General features: G+C 38.5%; 1 protein-coding gene across 1 annotated transcript in view; it reads right to left on the bottom strand.

Annotated features, from left to right (window-relative positions):
* Positions 1-23,310, bottom strand: part of LOC131972015 (neural cell adhesion molecule L1-like protein) — a 38,118-nt gene that overhangs the window by 7,822 nt on the left and 6,986 nt on the right. The window contains exons 7-25 of the mRNA XM_059333732.1: positions 23,133-23,171; positions 22,816-22,927; positions 22,550-22,731; positions 22,308-22,442; positions 21,430-21,570; positions 20,609-20,720; positions 19,938-20,101; positions 19,130-19,295; positions 17,951-18,075; positions 17,246-17,350; positions 14,825-15,022; positions 14,379-14,449; positions 14,049-14,271; positions 13,800-13,835; positions 12,976-13,091; positions 10,666-10,870; positions 9,674-9,796; positions 7,692-7,883; positions 885-923 (exon numbers count right to left, since the gene is read on the bottom strand). Coding sequence (XP_059189715.1) covers positions 885-923; positions 7,692-7,883; positions 9,674-9,796; positions 10,666-10,870; positions 12,976-13,091; positions 13,800-13,835; positions 14,049-14,271; positions 14,379-14,449; positions 14,825-15,022; positions 17,246-17,350; positions 17,951-18,075; positions 19,130-19,295; positions 19,938-20,101; positions 20,609-20,720; positions 21,430-21,570; positions 22,308-22,442; positions 22,550-22,731; positions 22,816-22,927; positions 23,133-23,171 — 2,484 coding nt within the window. The remainder of the gene's footprint in view (positions 1-884; positions 924-7,691; positions 7,884-9,673; positions 9,797-10,665; positions 10,871-12,975; positions 13,092-13,799; positions 13,836-14,048; positions 14,272-14,378; positions 14,450-14,824; positions 15,023-17,245; positions 17,351-17,950; positions 18,076-19,129; positions 19,296-19,937; positions 20,102-20,608; positions 20,721-21,429; positions 21,571-22,307; positions 22,443-22,549; positions 22,732-22,815; positions 22,928-23,132; positions 23,172-23,310) is intronic.

Raw genomic sequence — 23,310 nt, 5'->3', positions numbered from 1 at the left:
ATAAGGAGGAAAGAAAACACAGACAGGCACAGAGAAAAGGAGAAAAGAAGGCAGGAAAAGAGGATTAGCAGAGGCAAATAGGTTCCCCCGCAGCTCAAGAACAGTGCAGCTAGCAGAAACCCTTCAAGACGACAGTTCAAAAGGCAATGCCGGGCTCCAGACTTAATTGAGTGGAGCTGGATTTTGGCTCATAAAGGGTAGATATAGAGATCGTGGGCGGGAGTGACATCTAGTCTTCACTCTCTTAAGCAAAGCTGACATTTCTTGACGCCTCCCTCCCCCACCATGAGCGAATATCAGAATAGATTGAAACGACACCATGTTTCGAATGCCATTGTTAGTTGAAAGTTGAAGGTACATCAAGATGAGATCACAGGGATATCATTGGCTGTACATGTGTGAGTGTGAGCTATATACCTAAAGGAGGATGAGTAGAATTGCTGGGGATAGAACGGGGAAAGGAGAGAGAGCAGTTGTGGCCTGAAATGAAAGAGAAGCCTCAGATGTTAGATTTGTGCAGCAACGCTGTCGGGACTAATACGATATATTGTGCAACAAGCGGGCTCTATAGACTACATGAAGGGAGGATTGTTAGAGCAACTGGGAAAACTGTATTAATGGAAGTAACTGCCGAGTGTAGTGCAACTGATAGTAAACACACCGTAACTGCAGTAGGGTTTGGGTCTACATAACAAATGCAAACTGCAAATGTTTGTCATAATGTCAGGAATTACCCAAACTATATCTGCACAACTATAAAGGACCAATCTTTACTGAGGCTATACGGCCAACTAATCGCTACAGCAACACAACTATAACCTTGTGCATCTCTACCGCTGTTTCTATGTTAGTGCGCTGCAGCGGCTGCAGGCAGTGATACATACTGCTCTGAACAGGGGCCACAGCTGGAGTCGGGGACAAATCTTCAGAGGGATAAAAAGAAAATGAAATACAGCAGAAGATTACAGATATATGGAAAGCCAGCTTTAAGGTTTATAGACCAGGCACAAACACACCACACACACACACATATGCATGGAAATCAACACACAAATACGTGGGCGGTGCATCCTCAAAACTGTACGCAGGTGGATGCCCACATGATGCCCGCTATCCGTTTGTTACCTCCGCCAAGGAATTCAAGTTTTCGGCTTGATTTGTTTGTTTGTTTGTTGGATTTTCAGCTGGAATATGGAATAACAACTGGTGCAATTTCCATGAAACTTGATGCAAAGGTGAAGCATAGGTCAATGAAGAAACCATACAATTTTGGAGCAGATCCAAGTCACGGGGGCGGATACACAAATAATTTTTTACTTTTGTTACCATTGCATTGGGTATTTGTGGGACCATTGAGGTGCCATCAGAATAATCAGAAAATAAATTCCTGACTGGGAAATTTGTTGTTCCGTCAAGCTGGAACAACAAGTTGTCAAAAGTTTTGGGACTTACCTGATCCACTTTGATCTTTGTTGTCACACAAACATTGGAAACTACTTTGAGTTACTTAAACACTGAGAAAAAAAAATACAAAAAAATGTCTATGTCATGCCCATATTGTTTCCACTAAAAGCTCAGAAAACGTTAAAAGAATGACTTCCAAACTCAGGAAATGGAACCATCCAAGGAGCACATGAATGCACCATTGAACCTTGGCGGAGGTGTTTTCGGATTTTGGACTGATGGAGAACTGAACTACCAGAGGGCACTTTGGAGACAGTAGATCACCACATTTTGGGTGTAAATTAAGAGATTGGTGAAAGTGAGCTACTACTTCTAAACAGCTGAAACGATTTAAAGCTCCAAAAGCAGAGTGGAAGTGCAGATTCAGGTAACTATTCTCTGTCCGTTCATCACTACGAGCAACCTCCTTTGTATCGTCACATTGTTTTCTCTTTTTTTAATACTTTATTGCAGTAGTTAAAATAAATTTGCATTTGTTTACATATCATGCTTTTCATACTTGAAGCATTCTAGCAAGTTTATATATTCTTATACTGAGTAACGTGCAATTGTAAAATTACAATCAACAATAAGATACATAAGTAGATAAATGAATAAAGAAAATCATAGTAAGGTTAAAAAAAAGTAGACTAGTATAATGATGTACGTAAATATATACACTTACTCTACATAGGCAAGACAATCCCATATATATACATACCTACATAAATCAAGATCTGCACACTGCATCTTAAAAAATTGAAATTTCAGGGCTATATACCGTAATATTATTTAATTATTATTCTCATATCAAATCCATTTATTCCATGGCTTCAAATATTATTTTTCAAATATATTGTTTTCTCTTTGTCATTTCAAACATTGCTATTATAAAAAATATTGATCATAGCAGCTTGAAATTAATATCCTGCTGCCAAACAGTACAACATGATTCCGCAGTAGTCATATTCAGATATGTACTTTAAGTAAAAACAGTTTGGAACCTTGTGAGTGAACATTGAATAATTTTGGTATTATTTTGGAATAGGTTTGGATTAGCTTATGGGAGTTTTGTCACATAGTTAATTGTTTAAGTTTTCAGTATGATGGAATTTGTCTGATAATTGGTTTTGGTATTATAATTACTGCTGTACATGGACACACTCTACCCTTCTCTGACTGTCCAATACTGAAGTGACTTCAGAGACGATGAATCAGCTCTTGATTATCATGTTTGTAACTAAGTTTTTTCAAACATTAAGTTCAAACCATTTGCAAATATGTCAACAATACCAATGTGTGTTCAAATGCTATACCAGGGAGCAAATAATTTAATCTCTGGAGGAGCTGGTTATTTTTGTGTGACTTAAGAGGTATACGCTCCTCTGTGCTTGTCATGTTTGCAGTCCACTTTATCTCTGCTGCTTTGTTATCTCATGAGACCTGATGGAGAAAAATAGATATTTTTCCTCTGTCTACCACAGTCTTCTGCTACGGCTATTAGCTGTTCCCTCTCAGTTTTCTCTGCTCCTCTTTCTCACAGATGCTTCACCCCATCCTTCTGTGGATTTTTTTTTCTCTTCTGTTTCTCACTTCAGCCACTCTCTTTTCATTACAAGCCTTTCAGAAACAGACACGTGGACACACATCTGCTGCTACTCCTGAATGTTTTTTGTTCTGGTATGTCAGTCTGTTTGTCCACACAATTTTAAGCGGCTGTTTATCCCGACTACATGGTCGTAAGCATTTAAAGCTCATTCAGTCACAAAGGTGAAATCTGAAAGGAGCACTTTACAGCCTGGGAGATGCATTAATTTTTTTCTCTGTCACTCCATCACTCCCCATCAACGACTCTAAATTCATGGAGCCCCTGCTCCGTGCTATTGGCATCTATAAATCTGCTCTGCTGCATTGTGACTAACATGCCCCGAGGACAGCGCTCCCAAACAGAACCATTTTCATCTCCCCACCGAGCCTCTACTCAAGCATATTTACAAACAATGCATCTAATGGCTCTCAGGCTGGACATCCACCTACAGCATGCAAAGCCTCTCAATGGAAGTATAAAAGCCAGAGAGGAATGAATAACTTTTATTAAAGAATTCAGAGAAAGTGGAAACACAAATTCTCATGCGACCGTTTTTCTTGCTTGCCAAGTACTCGAGGGAGGAGTTTGAAATTCAAGAAATCATATTCACCATTTTACTGAAAAACACCTGCAAAGCGCAGGTGTTGTCAATCTACATGTTAAAGTGTAAATTTATTGGAACAAACAAATAAAAGGGAGACCACATCTGCATGGCTGTGCTTTATGTAAGATACAAATTAAAGCCACTATGTGTGTAGAATTTGAACATTTTGGGCTTTGGCACCCCCTAGTGGTAGAATGCATAGGCTGAAAGCACCAGATACAGCAGACTGCACCATTTTTAACCAGGATTGTCTTATTTTTCTAGAAGAGAAGAGAATAAATGTGCCATTAAAGTTATTTAAATGATGGTATAATCACATAACCTTTGATACATATTAGCCTTATTAAAATTGATGTTCTAACAAAGAAGGATCTGTATGTAATGGCTCCAAACGGATGGTGAATCTGTCAGTGTAATCTACAACTTTTTACCATTCAGAATAGGATCACAGAGGCTACAGCAGAAGTTTTGTTCTCTGAACTTGTCAGCTCATTAATTCACTCAGCGAGACAGAGCCTTTGGTCGAAATGGATGACACCCTGAACAACAACCTGATGAACACTCAAGGTCTTTAAAGGGTTGTGTGACAGGACATCACCATGATTTATAAACTCTATTCAAGTGCTAAAGAGATCACGCAGAGCCACTGACAGGCAATGCAGAATAGCTAAACTGGATGTCAATGTTCGAACATGTGCTGCAATGTGTAATATATGGCCAGAATTTTAGTTTGAAACATTCAAAAAAATGAACTCAAAATCGAAACAGAATGTGGAAAAGTAACAGTTTTGAAACACAATGTTGGCTGCAGCTCTTGGCAAGCGATTGTTTTTCACAACCACCTGCTCGCTAGAAGGAACTACGTTTAGCTGCAAAGAAGAGAAGTGACATTAAAAAAAGCAAAACAAGAGTAAACATTGGCCTGGCTTTCCACCACTGGAAACAGCACTTGGGGAGTAGAGATGAGGGAGGAAGTGAAATGCTTCCCTTATTAGTTTGAGCATATGTCCAGGTGTTACACGATGCACCTTCAATTAATAAGAGCCCCAATCTACCTATACTAAAGCTGTATGCACTGAGAGTCTTTTTCTCAAAGATAATCAGAGAAAACAGTGGGAGATTTAAGTTTTTATTCTCTAATGTAGATCAGCTGTAAAACATTTTTTTTAAAAGATGGAAGTAAAGGTAGGTAAAGATTAGAGAAAGATCATGGTTTGGGCTATAATGAGATGCGATAATTTGAAATACTTACAGGCTAACATATTTATACTCATTATACCCGTCATAATTACTACAGCCACTAGAGGTCTCTGCCTTACGTAAATATGTGCCATAATAAGCCGCTTTCACAAATGACCTATACAGATGTTTTTTGGATTAGGAGGTTCTTTCTGCTGTTATATGGCTGTTGATCCAAACCCTGAACAATAAGGTTTTCAAGCAACTTCAAAAAGTTATTTCAAATTAACAGCTTTCTGAAATCAAATACATTGATACATTCATTTTGTGCATAAATCTCTGGGTGTAAATCTCTCCATAATCTCCCACCTCCATAGCTATGCATGTTGTTAAGCAAGAAGCACTTCTTTGATCTAATGCACAATCTTCACTTTTTATGCCTCCTTTAGGTGATGCATGTAATGTCAATATTCAAAGCTATGCAGATGACGCACGATAATACATATTGATAAGTCAAATAAACAAAATGTCTTAATCTCACTCGAATCCTGTCTTTCTGCAATCTAAAAACTAAATGATTAAAATAAAGAGCTCAAAGAGAGAACAAAAAAAAGAACTCCAACTAGGCCTTAAGGCTAAAGAGATGCACCATCCAAGGGTCTTGGATCTCTGGTTCCTTAGATTGAATCAGAAGTCATACTTTAAGCCTTTGTCTTTGAATCTGAACTAAGCTTTAAATCACACAGCAGCAGAATGGCCAAAATAACATTCTTTCATCTTATCAAGCTTACGTATCGGCTATCATCTCATACAAAGTGAGAAATGCTGCAGGGGGACAGGCACTCCTAAGCTAGCCAGATGCCACAAAGCTAATTCATGCTTTCATCTCAAACAGACTATTGTAACTTTTCACTGGTCCTCTTTAAAATGGTGTTTACTGGAAGATAAAAAATATTCACGATTCTGCTGCTCGACTTCAAAACAAAACTATAAAGAGAAAGCATAGCACTTCAGTTTTTAGATTGGCTTCACTAGCTCCTGGTATCTTTTAGAAAATATCTGAAAGAAAGTCCTTTGGCTTTTATACAGAGCTCTAAATGGCTCAGGCCCAGCCTAAACTGCAGACCCCCTGGTGTTTAATGTGACTTCAGTTTCACTTGGATCCTCTGCTGCCGGTCTGTTACACCTTCACAACCACTGTCTTATGAAAACTGGATATGCTTTTTATATGCAGACTGGAAAGTATTCAAAGGGATATTAGGAAGGCAATCTCACTGAGCATTTTAAAGCAACATCTTGAAATATAATTTATATATTTCAGTTAGTTCCTTTCTGTAATAGTGTCTTATCTAATTAGGGCTTGTTATTGTTTAGCCATTTTCTTGTTTCTATTCTCATTGGCTCCTCTCATTGTACGGCAATTAAAGCTTTATTTGTGTGAAGGGAATAATTGAAAGACTTGAAATATCATTTCAAGAAAACTGTTTTGTGCTTTTATCTGTTTTGACAAGTGGGAACTGCTGCAAAGACCAATCTCTTTACTTCAGATGACACTAGAATTACCACCTTGCAGTTGTGGGCCTCCAGCAATCAGCAAAGTTCCAGTTTACATCCATTTCTCTATAACAATAGACAATGTTTCAAATATATATACTGCTGCAAAGAAGCAAAAAGAAGCAACAAATTGTTAAATGTGGATGCTTCACACATATTCAACCCGGCAGCACTGAAGATCTTAACAATTACCACAATTCGATCCGACCAAATGTCGCCCCTTCTGGTTTAACATTATGAGCTCACAGTGAAGTTGATCTTTGACCTTTTGGATACAAAATTCCATAATTTTATCCTTTTAGACCTCTGCCTGAAATCTCGTCATAATTAGCCTATGAGTTATGCCAAAAATGTATTTTGTGAGACCACATGGATCTTGACCTTTGACTTTCAAAATCTGATCGGCTCACCCTCGGAGTCCAACTAGAGGTTTGCACCAAATTTGAAGAAATTCCCTCAAGGCTTTCTCAAGATATCGTTTTCACAAGAAATGGACATGTGAGGTCAGTGACCTTGACCTTTGACTTTTGTAAACCAAAATCTTATTGGTTCATCCTTGAGTAAAATGGAGGTTCGTGCTAAATCTGAAGAAATTCCCTTCAGATATCGCGTTCAGGAGAATGAGATGGACAACCTCGGAAAATAAAGACTTCGGTCACAGCTGTCCTCGCAAAAGCATTAACATATTCTGACTTTTTTCAATGCAGGTACTGGTCCTGCAGTTCCCACAATGCAGGTGAAAAGAGTATTTCCATTTAACCTTCTATGCCTTGTAAACACCCACTCCACGTCACAAGTTTTTCAAATGCTGATATAAAGGTCTTTTTATACATGGCAATCAATTATTAGTATAAGCTCTGTACGAATGAATATAACTACATTGTCTGTAGTGCGGGGTTACACGGTGGTGTAGTGGTTTGCCTCACAGCAACAGGGTTGCCGGTTCGACTCCGGCCTTCAGCTCTTCTGTGTGGAGTTTGTATGTCAGCGTGGGTTCTCACCGGGTACTCCGGCTTCCTCCCACAGTCCAAAAACATGCAGCTTAGGTTAAATTGGTGACTCTAAATTGCCCGTAGGAGTGAATGAGAGCGCGATTGTCTGTCTCTATGTGTAAGGCCTCTGATAGTCTGGAGACCTGTCCAGGGTGAAACCCGCCTCTCGCCCACTGTCAACTGGGATCGGCTCCAGCGTGCGGATAGGCGGTTAAGGATAATGAATGAATGAATGTCTGTAGTTCAAGTCAAAAAGTGGTGCGGCCAAAACCAATGCAAGTGTCTTTTTAGTAACACGACCATGACAGGAACACTGTTCTCATCCACTCACGTTCTGTGCGTCCATGGACCCTTGGACGGCTCTCCTGGGCCAATGGAGGTCCGCAACCTGCTCGAGTGCAGGCCTTGATGTCGAAGCGGTAGAGGCTGCCCTCCTGTAAGCCCTGAAGCTTCCACTGAGTAGTGTCAGCCCCAGTGATGTGAATCTCCTGAGAGTCAACCACCTCCAGTGTGGTCTCATTAACTATAGAGGAAGGAGAAAGATGTCAGGTCAGTTCACGAGGCATGAGTGAGCCTACGACGGTAGACACCAGAAAAAGTCATCACCACTGGCTCATGTTGCATGTTAATGGGACACAACTATAATGAGGGTCAATGGCTGAGGGAGGGGGAAGATGAAGAGATGTCATGCCAGCTCATGCAGAAAGTGAATGTAGCAGATACGTGTCGTGACAGGTGAGCTGAGGAGGAATACATTATGAAGAGATGAAAGAAGGAGATGGAGTGCTCAAGAGGAGCTGGAGGGGGGTGTGTAAACAAGTGGCAATGGATGAAAAGAGGAGGCGGAGGGAAGGAGAAAAAATATAGGCGGCGGAGGAAATGGAGGAGCTGTGATGGAGGAATAGAAGAAAGACACGTGTTAACGGATGAAAAAAAATTACAAGAGCAGTTGGGAATAAACAGAAAGAATATGAAGAGACAAAAGAAAAAAAATTAAACATAAGGCAGAAGCCGTGGAAGGAAATCAGAGGAGTGGCAATCACAAGCAGCATAATGTATCACCAAACTTGCATTATAGATCAAAGTACAGTATGTGTGCAGACTTAAGAATCAACACTTCTCCTGAAACCCCCCACGTAGATGTCATTACTATGCCAATGTTGAAATGCAGGTGAGAAACGAATATGTGCCAAGCCTGCAGCGCTGCTTTGGAAAATTATGCTTGTTTGCAGCACAGAAAACTGTATATTTAATGTGTTTGAGACCATCACAAATATTCTTTGACTAATTATACAGCGGTTTCATGACTCAACTGGATGTGTACGTATCATTATATGACATATACAAACTGAATCAGAAAACTAATTTTGAAAAATACGCTTAAGTTACATGGTGAATCAATTCAGCCGAAAAACCTTCAACACCCACGGGCTGCATTGTGTGGGAATATCTGTGTAAAGTCTGACATCTGATATTGGGAGGAAAAAAAAGCAGAGAGGAGAGGGGGACGAAGTGTATTGAAGAGCTGGCCAGACTCCGTGGGTGCTGGTGGAGGCGGCAAAGGGCTGTCTCTGCCTTCACATTTTACACAAAAGATTTCAGAAATGTCAGCCAACGAGAGTGTAGGCTTTGAAAGAAGAGAGCGTAATGAAAGCCCCTCACTCACTTCTTCACCATAACTCTTCTCGAAGCATAAAGGTGGGTTGTTTTTGTTACGGGATGAAATGCTTCTGAGTGATAAATGCCAAAGAAATGTGTATAGGAGGCACAAACAGCGCTGACTTAAATGATCTTATTTTGGAAAAGTATCTGCAGTCCAGGAGATAAGAAATAGTGAGGAAACTGTCAAACCATAATCTGAAGTGGCCTGCACATTCGGGATGTTGCACACCACTGTGGGGAGTTCAGTGTTAAACAGTGCAACCTAGTGTCTGGTATTATAAGACAAGAGGAGGGGAGAAAGGTGTGGATAACTGTGTGTATAGTATATCTTCAGGTTTATGAAATGCAAAGTAAATCTGCCAACTCAAAGACAAACTGTCGTATCATAGATCCACCCACTCCACACTTCCTCCCCTCCGACCTGATCTTTTCTCACCTACTCTCCCTGCAGCAACACTCCTGCTTTCACTTCGCCCACAGCACCTCACACTACAGACAAAGCACCGAGCTACAGCAGAAAGAAATCTATTAATGAAAAACCTCATATCGAGCCAAAGGTCCACACGGTGTAAGTCAATGAGTAATTAGTCAAACAACATTAGTGCATGCGTGTGTGTGTGTGTGTGTGTGTGTGTGTGTTTGTGTGCATACTGAGTTGGTACTGCAGGAGATAACCAGCGAGGATGCCGTTTGCCTCCAGCGGTGGACCCCATACCAGCAAAATGGAGTCTTCCTGGGCATTGGAGGCAGTCAGGATGGGTACTTGTGAAGGAACTATAAACATGACAGTGATGTTAATGCATTTGCTGTATAGACATGTTTCTCTATACAGCTTGTTGTCTAATTGGAGATGATTAAACATCACATCAAAGTGCCATCCTGATTTAGTGTTAAAAATATTTTTTCAGCCACGTCCAAACGAGTTAATGTTACCCTCACACATGTCAACAGTCTTTTCATGCTTGATATTTTTATGTGCTTTCTTTTTTTCTCTTTTCAGATGAGAAACACACTGATGGCGGCATCTTTGCCTTTTCACAAGGCTGTAACATTGAGTAGCCTTTAACAAGTATTATTTTGTACCTTGCATTATTTTATTAATTGCCTTTGAGGACTTTTTTTTGTCTGCTGTTCTTAAAGCTGATCATTGTATTGTAGCTACCTTATGTCAGACATAATTTGAAACATACACGGTCGCCCATAAAGTTGGAATTATTTTGTTTTCAGACATAATCCCCTGTTAATTATGGTTTCACTTTCATTGTGATATGTTTGGAAGAGATTATATATAGAATAAATATATCAGAGAAGATTCACACTTTATCTGTCAAGAATAAAACACATTGTCACAATCGTTTCATGGAAAGAGCTAAAAAAAAATGTATTCCAACTTTCTTAGCAGCTGTGTATAAAAAACAATTAAATGGCAATTTCGCTTATTAAAAATCCAGAAGATATGATATGAATATGTAAATGTTTTTGTTTTGAAGCATAATACAAACACATTTGCTCTTATTTTGTTAGTGCCCGATGTTTTCTTATTTTTGCTCAAAAAATGAGTTGCCGAGAGCTGTTACTTTGCAAAAACATTTATAAGTGTGTGAGGAGCATCCATACTGGATGTTGTGTGTTGTACAACTCACCTCCCTCTGGAGTGCTAAAGGTGACCGGGTCACTGTGGGGCCCATTGCCCTTCTTGTTGTAAACATTGACAGTGAGTCTGTACTCTGAAAAAGGTTCGAGGCCCGGCACGATCACGTGACTCCTCTTCCCAGGAAAAGTCATGGACTGGCGCTCATCTAAAGTCTTGTTTGGATTCATCCAACTCAGTCTCCTCAACCACTGAACCTGTGAGAGTGAAGTAATAGAAGAATGGTGGTGAGGAACAAGTCTGAACAGAGAGCACAAAGAGGAGGGAGGAAGAAGAAACACAGGGAGGAAGACAGAACAGTGGAATAGAAACTGTTTTGGAGCAGCACTTAAAGCCTGATTTCTATTTTAATGAGGCAGATATCTGAAATCAGACATCCTGAAGATGTAGTTTTTTTTAACACTGTGTGTGAGAAGGTAGCTACTTCACATTGTCCTTGTCATTCTATTAACGACCATAACGCCCTCATACCTTAACTGACAACACAGTGGAAAATGTGCATAAACCACATTTTTACAGGTACTTATCATATTAACACATTTGAGTGTACCTTTTATCTTAAGACTTGAAAAGTATTTAATTAAATTATACAGTCATGGAAAAAATAATTAGACTGCCCTTGTTTTCTTCAATTTCTTGTTCATTTTAATGCCTGGTATAATTAAAGGTACATTTGTTTGGACAAATATAATGATAACAACAAAAATAGCTCATAAGAGTTTAATTTGGAAACTGTGGAAAATGTCTAGATATCTGCTCTTAAATTAAACTCTTATGAGCTATTTTTGTTGTTATTATCATATTTGTCCAAACAAATGTATCTTTAGTTGTACCAGGCATTAAAATGAACAAGAAAATTGAAGAAAAGGGTGGTCTAATCATTTTTTTCCATGACTGTACATTAATAATTTACACAACAAATTAACGGGTCTCTGCAGGTTTCAACAAGTCAAATTTAAGACTTTTTTAGACTTTTAAAAGACATAATGAATACAACTTAAGACCCATTTCACATCCATATTGGCAAAAAAGACATAAAAGAAAAGGTACTTAGTTCTGTTTTGTAGTTATGTTATAGTGTCCTCAAAAATCGAAACATTTGAAAACGAGACTAAAGTTTATGCATTTGTTTTAAATAAAAGTATTAAAACCGTTTAAAATCTTTTTAATTTTAAATTTTATGAAATTTTAATATCATTTTAGACATTTTAAGGCCTGGTGTAATTCTTGAAATGTCCCTGTTGTGGGATTTATAAAGGAAATCTTAATCTCAATCTAAAATTATTGGATATTAGACATTTTAAGACCTTTTTAAGAGCCTGCCGCTACCCTGATTAAAGATAAAAGATCAAAAATATCTTTTTACATTCCTACAACTATTCATTTTAAACAGAGAAGCCTCTGAGATCACATGCAGATATCTGATGGTTGAGTTCATCAGGTGGTGCGCTGCTGTTTCTTAGCTAACTAATGGCAACCAGAAAAAGAAGCAGCATTTAGAAAAAGAGCCATTAAGGGAAAAACAGATAGTGAAATACATCTAGTTGGGTGAAACTCACAAAATGTTACACTTTCAGGGAAGATTTTTTCTCTGTGTGGTCATTACTGTAATGACTGTCTCACTACTAGATGTGAATTTGTCACATTTAACTGACACATGCCATTATTTTTAGAAAGCTGTGAGTTTTGTGCTTCACAAGCAATATCAATGTGTCACTGCGAATGCCCTGTTTGACTGTTTAATGAGTGTAACATAGTCACACTATTATGGAAGCTTTACTTTTAACATATCTTACACTATTGGGATTCAGCACCTAAAAACACACAATGAACATTTTTGATATTTTGCCATATCCTGCCTATTAAAACATTTATTTTCACTTACTATTGTATGGCAAACACAATTGCCCAATATATCAAATTATGACTTTGTAATGATAAATGTCGGGGTTGTCATAGCTGCCCAAATGATGCTCAGATTATGGAAAAGCACATCCTCTCTAGATATTAAAAGACAAAACAGTAAAAGTGAGTGGCTGAAGACTGATGAGTGAGGGGTAAAGACTGGAAATATCTATTGTAATGAGATCTAAAATAAAGATCTAACTGCAAAATGCGATCCGAGACTTTGACTCTAATTACCCCTTTGCATCTATCTCTAACCCTAACTCCAAGTAATTACTGTATCGCAAACTACTGCAAAGTGCTACGAAAGTAGTGCAGTTTAGAGTTCCTCTGTTGCCATTAAAAGTCTTCAGTTATAAAACGTAGTCTGAAAGATTGGAGGACCATGAAAACTTACATCGTAGCCTCCTAAATGACCTCTCACTGTGGCAGGTGGAGCCGGGGTCCAGCTAACTCTCAAAACAGTCGTGTTGATCACCTCCACTGCCACGTCCCGTGGTGCTGCAGTCGGGACTAAAGAACACATAGAGGAAGGTCACGAATACAAACATACTGCAAACAACAGGCTGCCTTGGCAGAAAATCTAACACTACCTCAAAACACGTGTAAAGAAAGAAAAAAAATGAAACAATGGTTGCAGGTAAAGCCATTGTAACAATACAATAACTCTTTTATACAAAAATAGCCTAATTTGAAGGTCTGAGCTGTTATGTTCAAGGCAGAACAGGTTATATTTTGGTTTGTGCTGTGCAGAAATGATCTGGTGCTGTCTTGCTGGGAGATTAGCTAAAATGTGCACAAATACATACACAGTTGGACACAAACTGAATGATGCAGCTTTTTTTTTGTTCTTCATTTCAGCAGGAATACATACAACACCAAACATGGAATTAAATCACTCTCAATATTTCTGCTCTACATTACTGAACTGGAAGTAGGAAAGGATAGAAGCACAGCAGCCACTAGAGAGAGAAGCAGTTATTGTGCTTCAGTAGGCCTACAGCAAAAAGTGTGTCGTGATCTGTCAAATCTCCCACAGCTTCTGAGACAGAAGTGGAAATTTGACATCCCTCTGCTCTACAAAGGTTATCTGCCACCTGCTGGATTTGGCAAAGGTGTTTTTTCTTTTTTTTTTTCACAGGGAAGGAAAAGTCACATCTACTGCACACCTGCGCGGGGGTTAAAAACCATGGGCAAGAGGAAAAAAGGAAAGAACTTAACCTGACACATTTTCCCGCAGACAATGCCAAAAGACGACTGAAGACAGGGTGGGATACGATAACACAAAAAGTTAACGGTAAGTCACAAGTAAAACAACAGCTACATGTGTTAGTTCAGCCTGAGGGTGTGTTTTAATGAAACAAGCACAGCTGCAATAAGGTTGCACACAGATGTATTGAAATGTACAATATATAAATGACTTTAATGTATACAGTTAAGAAGAAAGTGTGAATACAATTTGACACTCACCATCTTCTCCAGAGTACCCCGTAGCGATTTTAGGATCTGGTCCCCAACCATGGCTGTTCCTGCTCTGAATTTTTATCTCATAGGGGACAAAAGTGGACGTGTTCCTCACGACAAAAGAGTGCCTTTTGACCAGATGCTCCCTCCAGACATCTTCCACCTCCAGCTTTCTGTAGCTCACCTTGTATTCAAGGCCTGGGCCATTGTGTTCAATTGGCAGCAGTGGCTGCGATAGAAAAAATGTACGAATGACTTGGAAAGCTTCAAAATTGCTTCCATACTATAATGGTCTCTAGTGTACAATTTTATCGATCAACATGCTCTCTCTCTTACCTCCCAGCTAATGTCCATTTGATGAGGAAGATGGCCTTGAATTTTTATGTTTTCTGGGTTCCTCTCAGGAGCTTTGGAGAGAATATAACACAATTAACTGTAATCTTTCACTGTTTAAAATGCAAATGTATTTCCATACTGTTCAACTAAAAACAGATTATTTGGTAACTGCTGTACAACTATCCTTATTTCACACATAAAAATATTCAAATGAGAGCCACAATTAAGCAGCAACATGGGCTGGAGCTCATACTTGGCGACTTTGAGGGCTTCTGAGATACAAAAATATCTGCACCCCCTACTGCTTCAAAGTCCTGTGGCCAAAGTCTGGCTCTTCCACGCAACAACACACTGCACATTTCAAAAGAAATGTTAAAACTTTCATTGCTCCCACAATCAACAGATAACCGAAGCATAACATGTTAATTAAAGGGAGCCGGTCTCACCAGCAGGGGGTGTTTTGTATCTCTCAGTGGGCTCACTGGGGGGTCCAGGTCCAACAGTGTTCACAGCATACACTCTGAACTGGTAGTTAAGGTGTCCATGTAGTGCCAGCTCGGCTGTTGCCTGGTTACCGGGAACTTTCTGTAGCTCCTTCCACCTGCCGGGCTCCCATTGGTTCTCCTCGTACTCCACTATAAATTCTGTGCTCATAAAGGAGACAAGAGACACACACATTCAGTTATCACCGCACAACTGATAGTCATAAAAGAATGAATGGTTGTACGAATTGGTGTAAATATTCCTTAATGTTGTGAAAGTTTGCACACAGGCTTCTACTGTTAAAATTAATAATTAATAGTTTGTGATCTGTCACGATGGTCTTGCTGAACTGTTCATCTGTGTAACAGCAGCAGCCGTCATTAATGTTAAATAAGTTATTTTCCAGGTGCTGAGAAAGCATGAGACTCCTTTTATTTGTTTCGTGTTCTGCAGAGTCCACTATACATTATTGATCCACCGTAGACAGTGGAGAATGTTTTAACATTCTGATAAAAATGTTGCTTTCACAGGTTCGAGAGTCAGAGGTAAATCTGCTACAAAGAGGATGGTGGGCAGAATTTTAAAACGAATAAGGCCGACTGTTTCTCACTGCTTCCAGTATTTATGCTAAGCTAGGCTAATTTTCTGCTGACCCCAGCTTCATACTTTACATACAGATATGAGAATGGCATCGTCCTCATCAAACTCCTGAGAAAAAAAATACAAATCAAAGCTCTAAACTCACTTGTTTAGATGAGCCTTTTCTGTTTGACCTTGCCATCCTCACTTCTGCTCTGTTTGTTGTTTTTATGGAGTTGTTTGTTTTTATGTAACTGATTGTGTTCTTGTTTTTATTTAATGTTTTTTGCTGTGTTTGTAAGGTCACCTTGAATTTTTTAAAAAGCGAAACTCCTAAAATGTACAATTTCGATTCAACATGTAACTTAAAAATTCAATATTGGCTGTAAGTTTAAACAAACTACAACTACTGTTTGCCATAATTGCATTTAATGCAATTGTTCCTGAAATGGCAGATCTGTAAATCCATGATGCCACTACACCTTAGTTGAAAACTATGATTATTCCTAAGCGACAATCTCGATAAACAACTTGCTAGGAGTACCTGATGAATGTTTACCATGCAGGGAATAATAAATGAGTAAACAAGCAAGTGATTTCAGACACAGCCATAGCTTTTGGCAGCTTCCATGCCACGTTAGTTTAATGAAATTAAAATTTCGACACACACTTCCACCTGGTGCTGAGCCAAACTGATTCACGGATATCATTTAGGAGAGAGTTGGCTTCACAACTGATGTCTGTTGCGCTAGGATGTTTAATTAAACAAATAAAAGGAGTTCACATTTCAGCAAGACAAAGCTCCTTCTCCAGGCATGACTATTCTAATTTCTGTTCATAGATAACATATCTGAAAGCTAATAAACACTACAAGGATACGTTTATCAATTGATAGAAATTCTCATCAACGCTAAATTCCAAAAATAAATCCCTTTTTGAAGCATAAATGAGACACAAGCTTCCCTGCCAGGTACATCGCCACATCACAGCTATTTGCAGCCATTGCTTGTTAAGGAACTTTAGTTAGCACTCAGCAGTGATCATAGCAGCAGAATCTGTTAACTCTCAGAGAGGACATGACATGTTTTGTGATGTATAATAACTTGCATAAAAGAGCAATTCTAATCAAGTTTCGGCTGCAGTTTTTAGGTGATAAAGTTCAACTTATTTCTGTGTAAAAGATGTTTCACTAAACAAAGTCAGCTGAAAACCAGGTTCCTGAACAGTGTGTTTGCATGGAAATAGTTTGTTTATGAGCTATTATCCACATTATATTATGTTGTTTACAGAAAAAATCCCAATATTTGTTTATAATAACTTCCAGGTAGGAAACTACTGCGCAATATGGAGCAGAAGAAAACAGACATATTCTCAATTTTCATTCATTTGAAAATAGATGTTTGATGCTTTCATATGCCATTATAATAACAACACTTTCACAACTGCCAGTTGTCCAACCAGCTGTTGTGTGACATCACAGTGATTCAGGTGAAGAAAAACGTCCAGCTTCCATCTATTCTATTGTTTTATTAGATTTGTTCAGTCGGGGTGTGTCTTAGGGTTGGCCAGAGTTGGCAAAGGCCTACGCGCATAATTTCCTCACTGTTATTATATTGAAATAACACCATAATTACCTAGTAATTGTATCATTATGTAGGCTTTAAAATGTTGTTGTTGTTGTTTTAACACCTGACACAACGGTACACACAGTATGCACAGTTATTTCACTTTTTCATTTTTGAAAATTTGTTTGCTCCATAACCACTTATTTTCAGATTTCAGACTTCTTCTACATGAGCACGTACCTGTTACAGAGCTGTTGTGATCACTCCCGGGTACCCAAGACAGACGCACATTTCTTGGACTCTTGAGTTCAGATATTTTTAAATGAATTGGAGCATCTGGAACATCTGCAACACAAAATACATAAATTAGATGCTCAGTAGCAACATTTAAAGGTACAATGAGTAGGATTTGTCTGTTGCAGTATATGCAGATTTAAGCCCCTCCCACCCGGCTCAATAACTCAATTCACCAAAGTGTGATATCTGTGTTCTCTCCTGTCTTTTATTTTGTATTTTCATTTTGTCATTTCTGTTTGTACACACATTGTCCCTCGTTTCAAGTCTCTTCTTGCCCTCGTGTTTTTCCCGCCTCAAGCAATTTTCGGAGCTTCAGAGACTGATTACAGTGTCAACTGGGCCACACCCCAAAATTACACAAACAGCGAAATGAGAAAAGAGAAAATTTAGGTAGAGAGCAGGTCTCTGCAGATACTGACACTGCCACACAGGTATTGGTTGAGAATAATTATTTTTGTATGAGTCTATAAAAACATTTTTAATAGGAAAATCCTTTTCATCGTGCCTTTAGTATCAAAAACATATGGAGCTCTTAAACATGATAATGACGTAGTGCTACACGCTGTTTAAAATTGTTCACATAACTGTCTGTTTATTCTAAGTCATTTCAAATAATCCACACTTTTTTTATTTAGAAAGCCATCTTACCCAGCACGGTGAGTAGTGCAGTGGCGTTGTCCTCATCCAGGCTGGTTCTAGCAATGCATGTGTATAATCCCTGATCACTCAGGTTCACATTCATGATCTGCAGCATTTCATCATCCACAATGTATCTGAACATATAAACACATTAGTTAGTATATAGCTGTAATCAGTGGTGGGATGTAACTAAGTACAATTACTCAAGTACTGTACTTTTGAGGTATGTGTACTTTACTTGAGTATTACCATTTTATGTGACTTTGTACTTCTACTTTACTACATTTTGAGGCAAATATTGTACATATCACTCCACTACATTTAGCCGACATCTTTAGTTACATTTCAGGTCAAGATTTAACATTAAAAACATGGTCAGTTTAAAGTGATTAGACATTAAATTAAATTAAATTAAATTAAATTAAACCACATAGCCCTGGCTTGAGAAAATAAACCACTGCTTACATAATTGCATCAATAACAATAATCTAATAATATATTTGAAATATATTTGATAACCTGAGTGGGGCCATTCTGCATAATGAGTACTTACTACTATACTTTTGATACTTTAAGTACATTTTGATGCTGATACTTTTGTACTTTTACTTAAGTAAGTTTTGAGTGCAGGACTTTTACTTGTAGTGGAGTAATATCACATTGTAGTTTTAGTACTTTTACTCAAGTAAGGGATCTGAATACTTTTTCCACCACTGGCTGTAATATAAATTCAATCAATCAAGTACTCAGCGAGCAAAGTGAGCAAAACTGCACATCTCACAGGATCTTCATCAAAATGCACATCATGATAGACAATCATGGATTAAATGCACCAGATTTTTTTTTCATTCATGTAAGCACGGTAGTTTGTGCTATGGCCTAACTTTTTGACAACTGCTACTAAAACTGAAGCACTTTTGTAGATAACAAAGAATGTAATAACCAGGCAAACAAAATATAATCTCTTTGGCAGAGGTAATTAGTCAATTCATTAAGCAGACAAAGGATCAGCAAAATCCCCTGTCTTTGACCCTCTACTGAGCAGGATAAGGCACAACGCTTTAGGGACTTTTCATGCTTTTTTTCTGACCAAGCATTAGCATAGAGATAAAGACACTGATCGAAGCCATTTTAAGCAAAAACACACCTGACAACTAATGGAAACACTATCAAACCACACAAACCTACCTGGAATTTTCCTCAAGGGCAAGTGGGATCTCCTCACCATCCTTCCTCCATACCATGTCGAATGAGCCCTGCAGGCTTTTGTCATATTCTGCCTGACATGCCAGCTGGGCTGTGGTCCCGCTGACAATCTGCACATCCTGAGGTGGATGTACTATTTTTGTAGGGTCTGAAGATTAAAGAAAAAGGCCAGGGAGAAAAAGCACATACAAGAAAGGATAAGATAGTGATATTTGTCTTGTTACGCTGCAGTCAGACAAAATATATATCTTTAATTCCTGCATGCTTTAAATAATGTGTGAATATCTGAAGTCGAGCCAAATTACTTAATAAATGAGTCTCTCTCGCAGTAACTGCCTGTTTGATTTGTGCAATAAGTAATCTCAATGGAAATGTCTTGATTTTGCTCAGTAAATTTCCATGGTGATTTGCATTCACAAAATGTCCAGAAAAATATGTTTCTCAATATGTTTCACCACATTATTATTTATGCTGCATCTCTTTCTCACATCAATTGAAGATGAATATTAAATCAAGATGTTAAGAGTTTTATTGGCTTTTCAGTAAAAGCAAATAATCAATCACAGCAGAGTATGTTGGAAAAACTAAAGGATTCTACCTTCCAGATGTTAAACTTTTTACCAAACGGACAAAAAAAAACTTTTGCTCCACCCTTAGTCTGGCCAAGCAGATAAAAACATCTGAAAACTGTTGTCATGTGGGTGAGCTGGCCCTTGAATAATGAATGATTGTGTGCAGTGACTGCTATTATTCCTGCTTAAAGAAAGCACTAATCATGTTGCCGAGATACCTTTCACACCCAGCACAGCAGTGACAGCTGACTTGCCCTCCGTGTTAGAGGCGACACACACATATTCCCCACTGTCGTTTTTTTCTGCACTGATGATTTGCAAAGATCCGTTCAGAGGAAAGATACGTTCTGCATCAATGGTTTCTGGAGTCTCAACTTTGGCCCTAGGAGAGAAAGTTTTCATACCTCTATTAGAGCGCAAATCGTAAACACAGGTGCAACAATTTCTACCCAGATTTCAGCCTTGTAATCCATGTCTATTTCATTTTTATGTATTTATGTTTTTCCTTTCAATTTTTACTGTTGAAATGTTTAATATGATCCAAATAGAATCAGTTGAAGTATCCAGGATATTTGTAAAGTAGGAGTATTTTGTGAACTATTCACAGATTGAATTAGCCCATTTTCAAGGAATGGAAGAGGATTAATCATCAAATAAACAAAGTGTCAACATGTACGTCATACAGACACCTGAAGCAGTGTGGGATTACTAGCATGACTAACTGCAGGGTCACCATATGCTCTCTTGTTTATTCTTAAGCACAGTCTCTGTTGACTGTTACCTGAATAAAACATGTTAAATTAAGGTGTGAAATTCTTGTTTCTTAACACTTTGTGTGCGTCAAAATGTTCCAAGAGTTATGTACCTAGTCCTCATGTTAATCGCTTACCAGTAGATGGAGGGTGGCGGAGAGCCGAAAACACTGCAGTTCATGACGATGTCCCCTCCTAGTACTACAGCATACTCTTGGTGTTCCCTTGTCAGTATCCGAGGAGCCATATCTAAGAGCAAAGGGAGGGAGGAGAGATTACAGCTGCTCAAATGTCAAGTTATTGCCCTTGAGAATTTTTTCCCGGCAAGAAATGGAAACAGAAGACTGAAAACACAGATATGGTTCACAAGTATCACAGCTTTTGTAACACTTCGAAATATATAAGATTGCTTAAAGAGAGTTGAAGTGGTGGAGAAAAAAACCTTGTTCAAAGTCCCATAGACATTTGTACTGCAATTAGCTAAACATCTCTATATATAAACTGGCTCAACAGTACAGTATTTGATGGTTATATATAACTGATTGGACAAAACAACAACAATCCAAATATATAAACATGGAATCTAGTCAATTGTGATGGGCTTTTTTGCTTATTTATTTATTTTAACCACGAAAATTAGTTAAAATGAGTTACTCATCCATGAGGAGACACTTCCTTCTGCATGGTGATACTGTTAACATGTATAATAGTTCCTACATGAACCTGCTCACGACAAGATTATCTTGAATAACCAGGCCATGATTTCTGAAAGGAGACAGTGCTTCAATTTTTTTTTGTACTTTGAGTGCCATCTACTTCCAATACATTCAAGAGAAGTCAGACATCTCTATGGTTAATATCTCCAAAGGCCAGCTCGTTATTAAAAAGCTTTACAGGTAAGAGGGAAAATATGTATTTTGTGGTGAACTCTCCCTGTAAGTTTTGCTGTAAAACTCACTCATGACCATGATGTTACTGTTGGCCATTATAGTGCCATGACTGTTGGAGGCTTCACACTGGTAGACCCCGCTGTCCTCTGTTCTGGCGTTGTGGAGCACCACAATGTCATCAAGCACCTCCCTGTTGCTCTGCGGATCATCTGACAAAAAAACATGACATCAAAATCGTTTTAAGTACAACCAACATTTTTTTAGGCTTACACTGATTTAAAGAGTCATATAACTACTGTTACTGTTTACTTTAAGTGTTAGAAATGTCTTGTTCTGTGTTCACCTTGGGATAGTAAGAAACATAATTTCGATTCCTTTGCATGTCTGCTACATGTGAAGAAATTGACAATAAAGCTGACTTTGACTTTGATAAAAAAAAATGACAGCTGAAACAATAAGTTGATTGATCAGTTCAGCATATCAAAGAAAATTGACAGCAATTGTGATATCCAATCAATGGTATGACTCCTTTTTCGAGTAAAAATGAAAAACATTCTTTAAACGTGAGATGTACTCCTTTTCTCTAGAAAATGTTGTCAAATTCCCTGCACAGAAATGTAATAATAATTGTAATAAATCATTCTTATCCACACATTTCTGCAACAAGACATTGTAAAAAACAAAACAAAAATCCACATTCAAATGTATTTATAATCAGTAGAGCGAAGAAAACCATTATTTTTAAATCACAAGCATGTGCTTTGTGTAGTCTGTATTCGAAATTGTAAAAATGTACCAGTTATAAGCTTTGAAGGACACTTAGCAGAACAGCTGCATGTCGCCTTGAACTTGTGTGGTTGAAGTTTTGTGTAGCTGCACGCTGCACTGTCCTCCTGCCCGGTGGCAAAAGATGTATGAAACCACAGCAAGAAGTATTCCCACTCACCTCTGAAAAATTCTCCATTCCTCCTCCATGTTATGACCGGCGGTGGTGTTCCACTAACCGAGCACTTGATGTAAACATCAGTCCCAATCACAGTCAGCTGGCTCTGAGGAGGCTCTGTCTGCCACTTTGGCGGCTCTGGGAGATGTTAAGAAGACGCGTGTTTGAGTAAAAAAAAAAAAAACCTGCCACCTCTGTGAATCAAAAACAAAGCACCCACAAATACATGCATAATTAGTTCCTACCTTCCACTATTACATCAAAGTAGTGGACAGCCTTTCCAGCTGAGTTTTGGGCTTCGCATGTGTATCTCCCAGCATCCTTCTCATTTACAGCATGTATGGAAAACAGCTTTTCATAGTTGGTATATTTGGTCCGTGGAGGCAGCTTGTCTCCCATTTTCATCCATCTCATTTTCGGAGTGGGACTATGACATAAAACAACATGTTATGACCCGCAAAGGCAGATAAATATGCCATTATATAGAGTGATAATGTGATGATATACATACTATCCCTCTGGTATACACTCAAGGTGCAGATCCTCTCCCTTCAACAGCACCTTCACTGACTGAACACCAGAGGGCAGCAGCAGGCTGGGTATCCTCGCTGGGGGGGCTTCAGCTGTGGTGAACATAGAGAACGGTCTTATTCAGTCATATCTGTAATTATAATCAATTGTCCAAAAACAATCTACACACATAATTTATAGTCAAGCTGTTACCTGCAGCTTTTTGCAACCTGCAAACATATTATGCTGCCTGTTCGCATGTTGTGAAATGTGTTTTGATTTACACTATGGAGGCTTTGATGTGTGAATATTACTCACTGGCATTGCCGCTGTCAGCAGATCCATTGCCAGGTTTCACTGGAACAAAAACAAAATACTGTGAGAGTGATAATGGTGATGATGGCTTCTCTCGTATTGCTCAATTCAGTGTCATGACTTTCTTTGAACACAAGCGTGACAAGGCAAGCCCTGCTTCTTAGTAAAAACACAATTATAT

The sequence above is a fragment of the Centropristis striata genome, chromosome 5 (genome assembly GCF_030273125.1).
Source record: "Centropristis striata isolate RG_2023a ecotype Rhode Island chromosome 5, C.striata_1.0, whole genome shotgun sequence".
NCBI lineage: Eukaryota > Metazoa > Chordata > Actinopteri > Perciformes > Serranidae > Centropristis > Centropristis striata.
The sequence above is the reverse complement of the archived record's forward strand: the minus strand, read 5'-3'. Positions and strand labels throughout refer to the sequence as shown.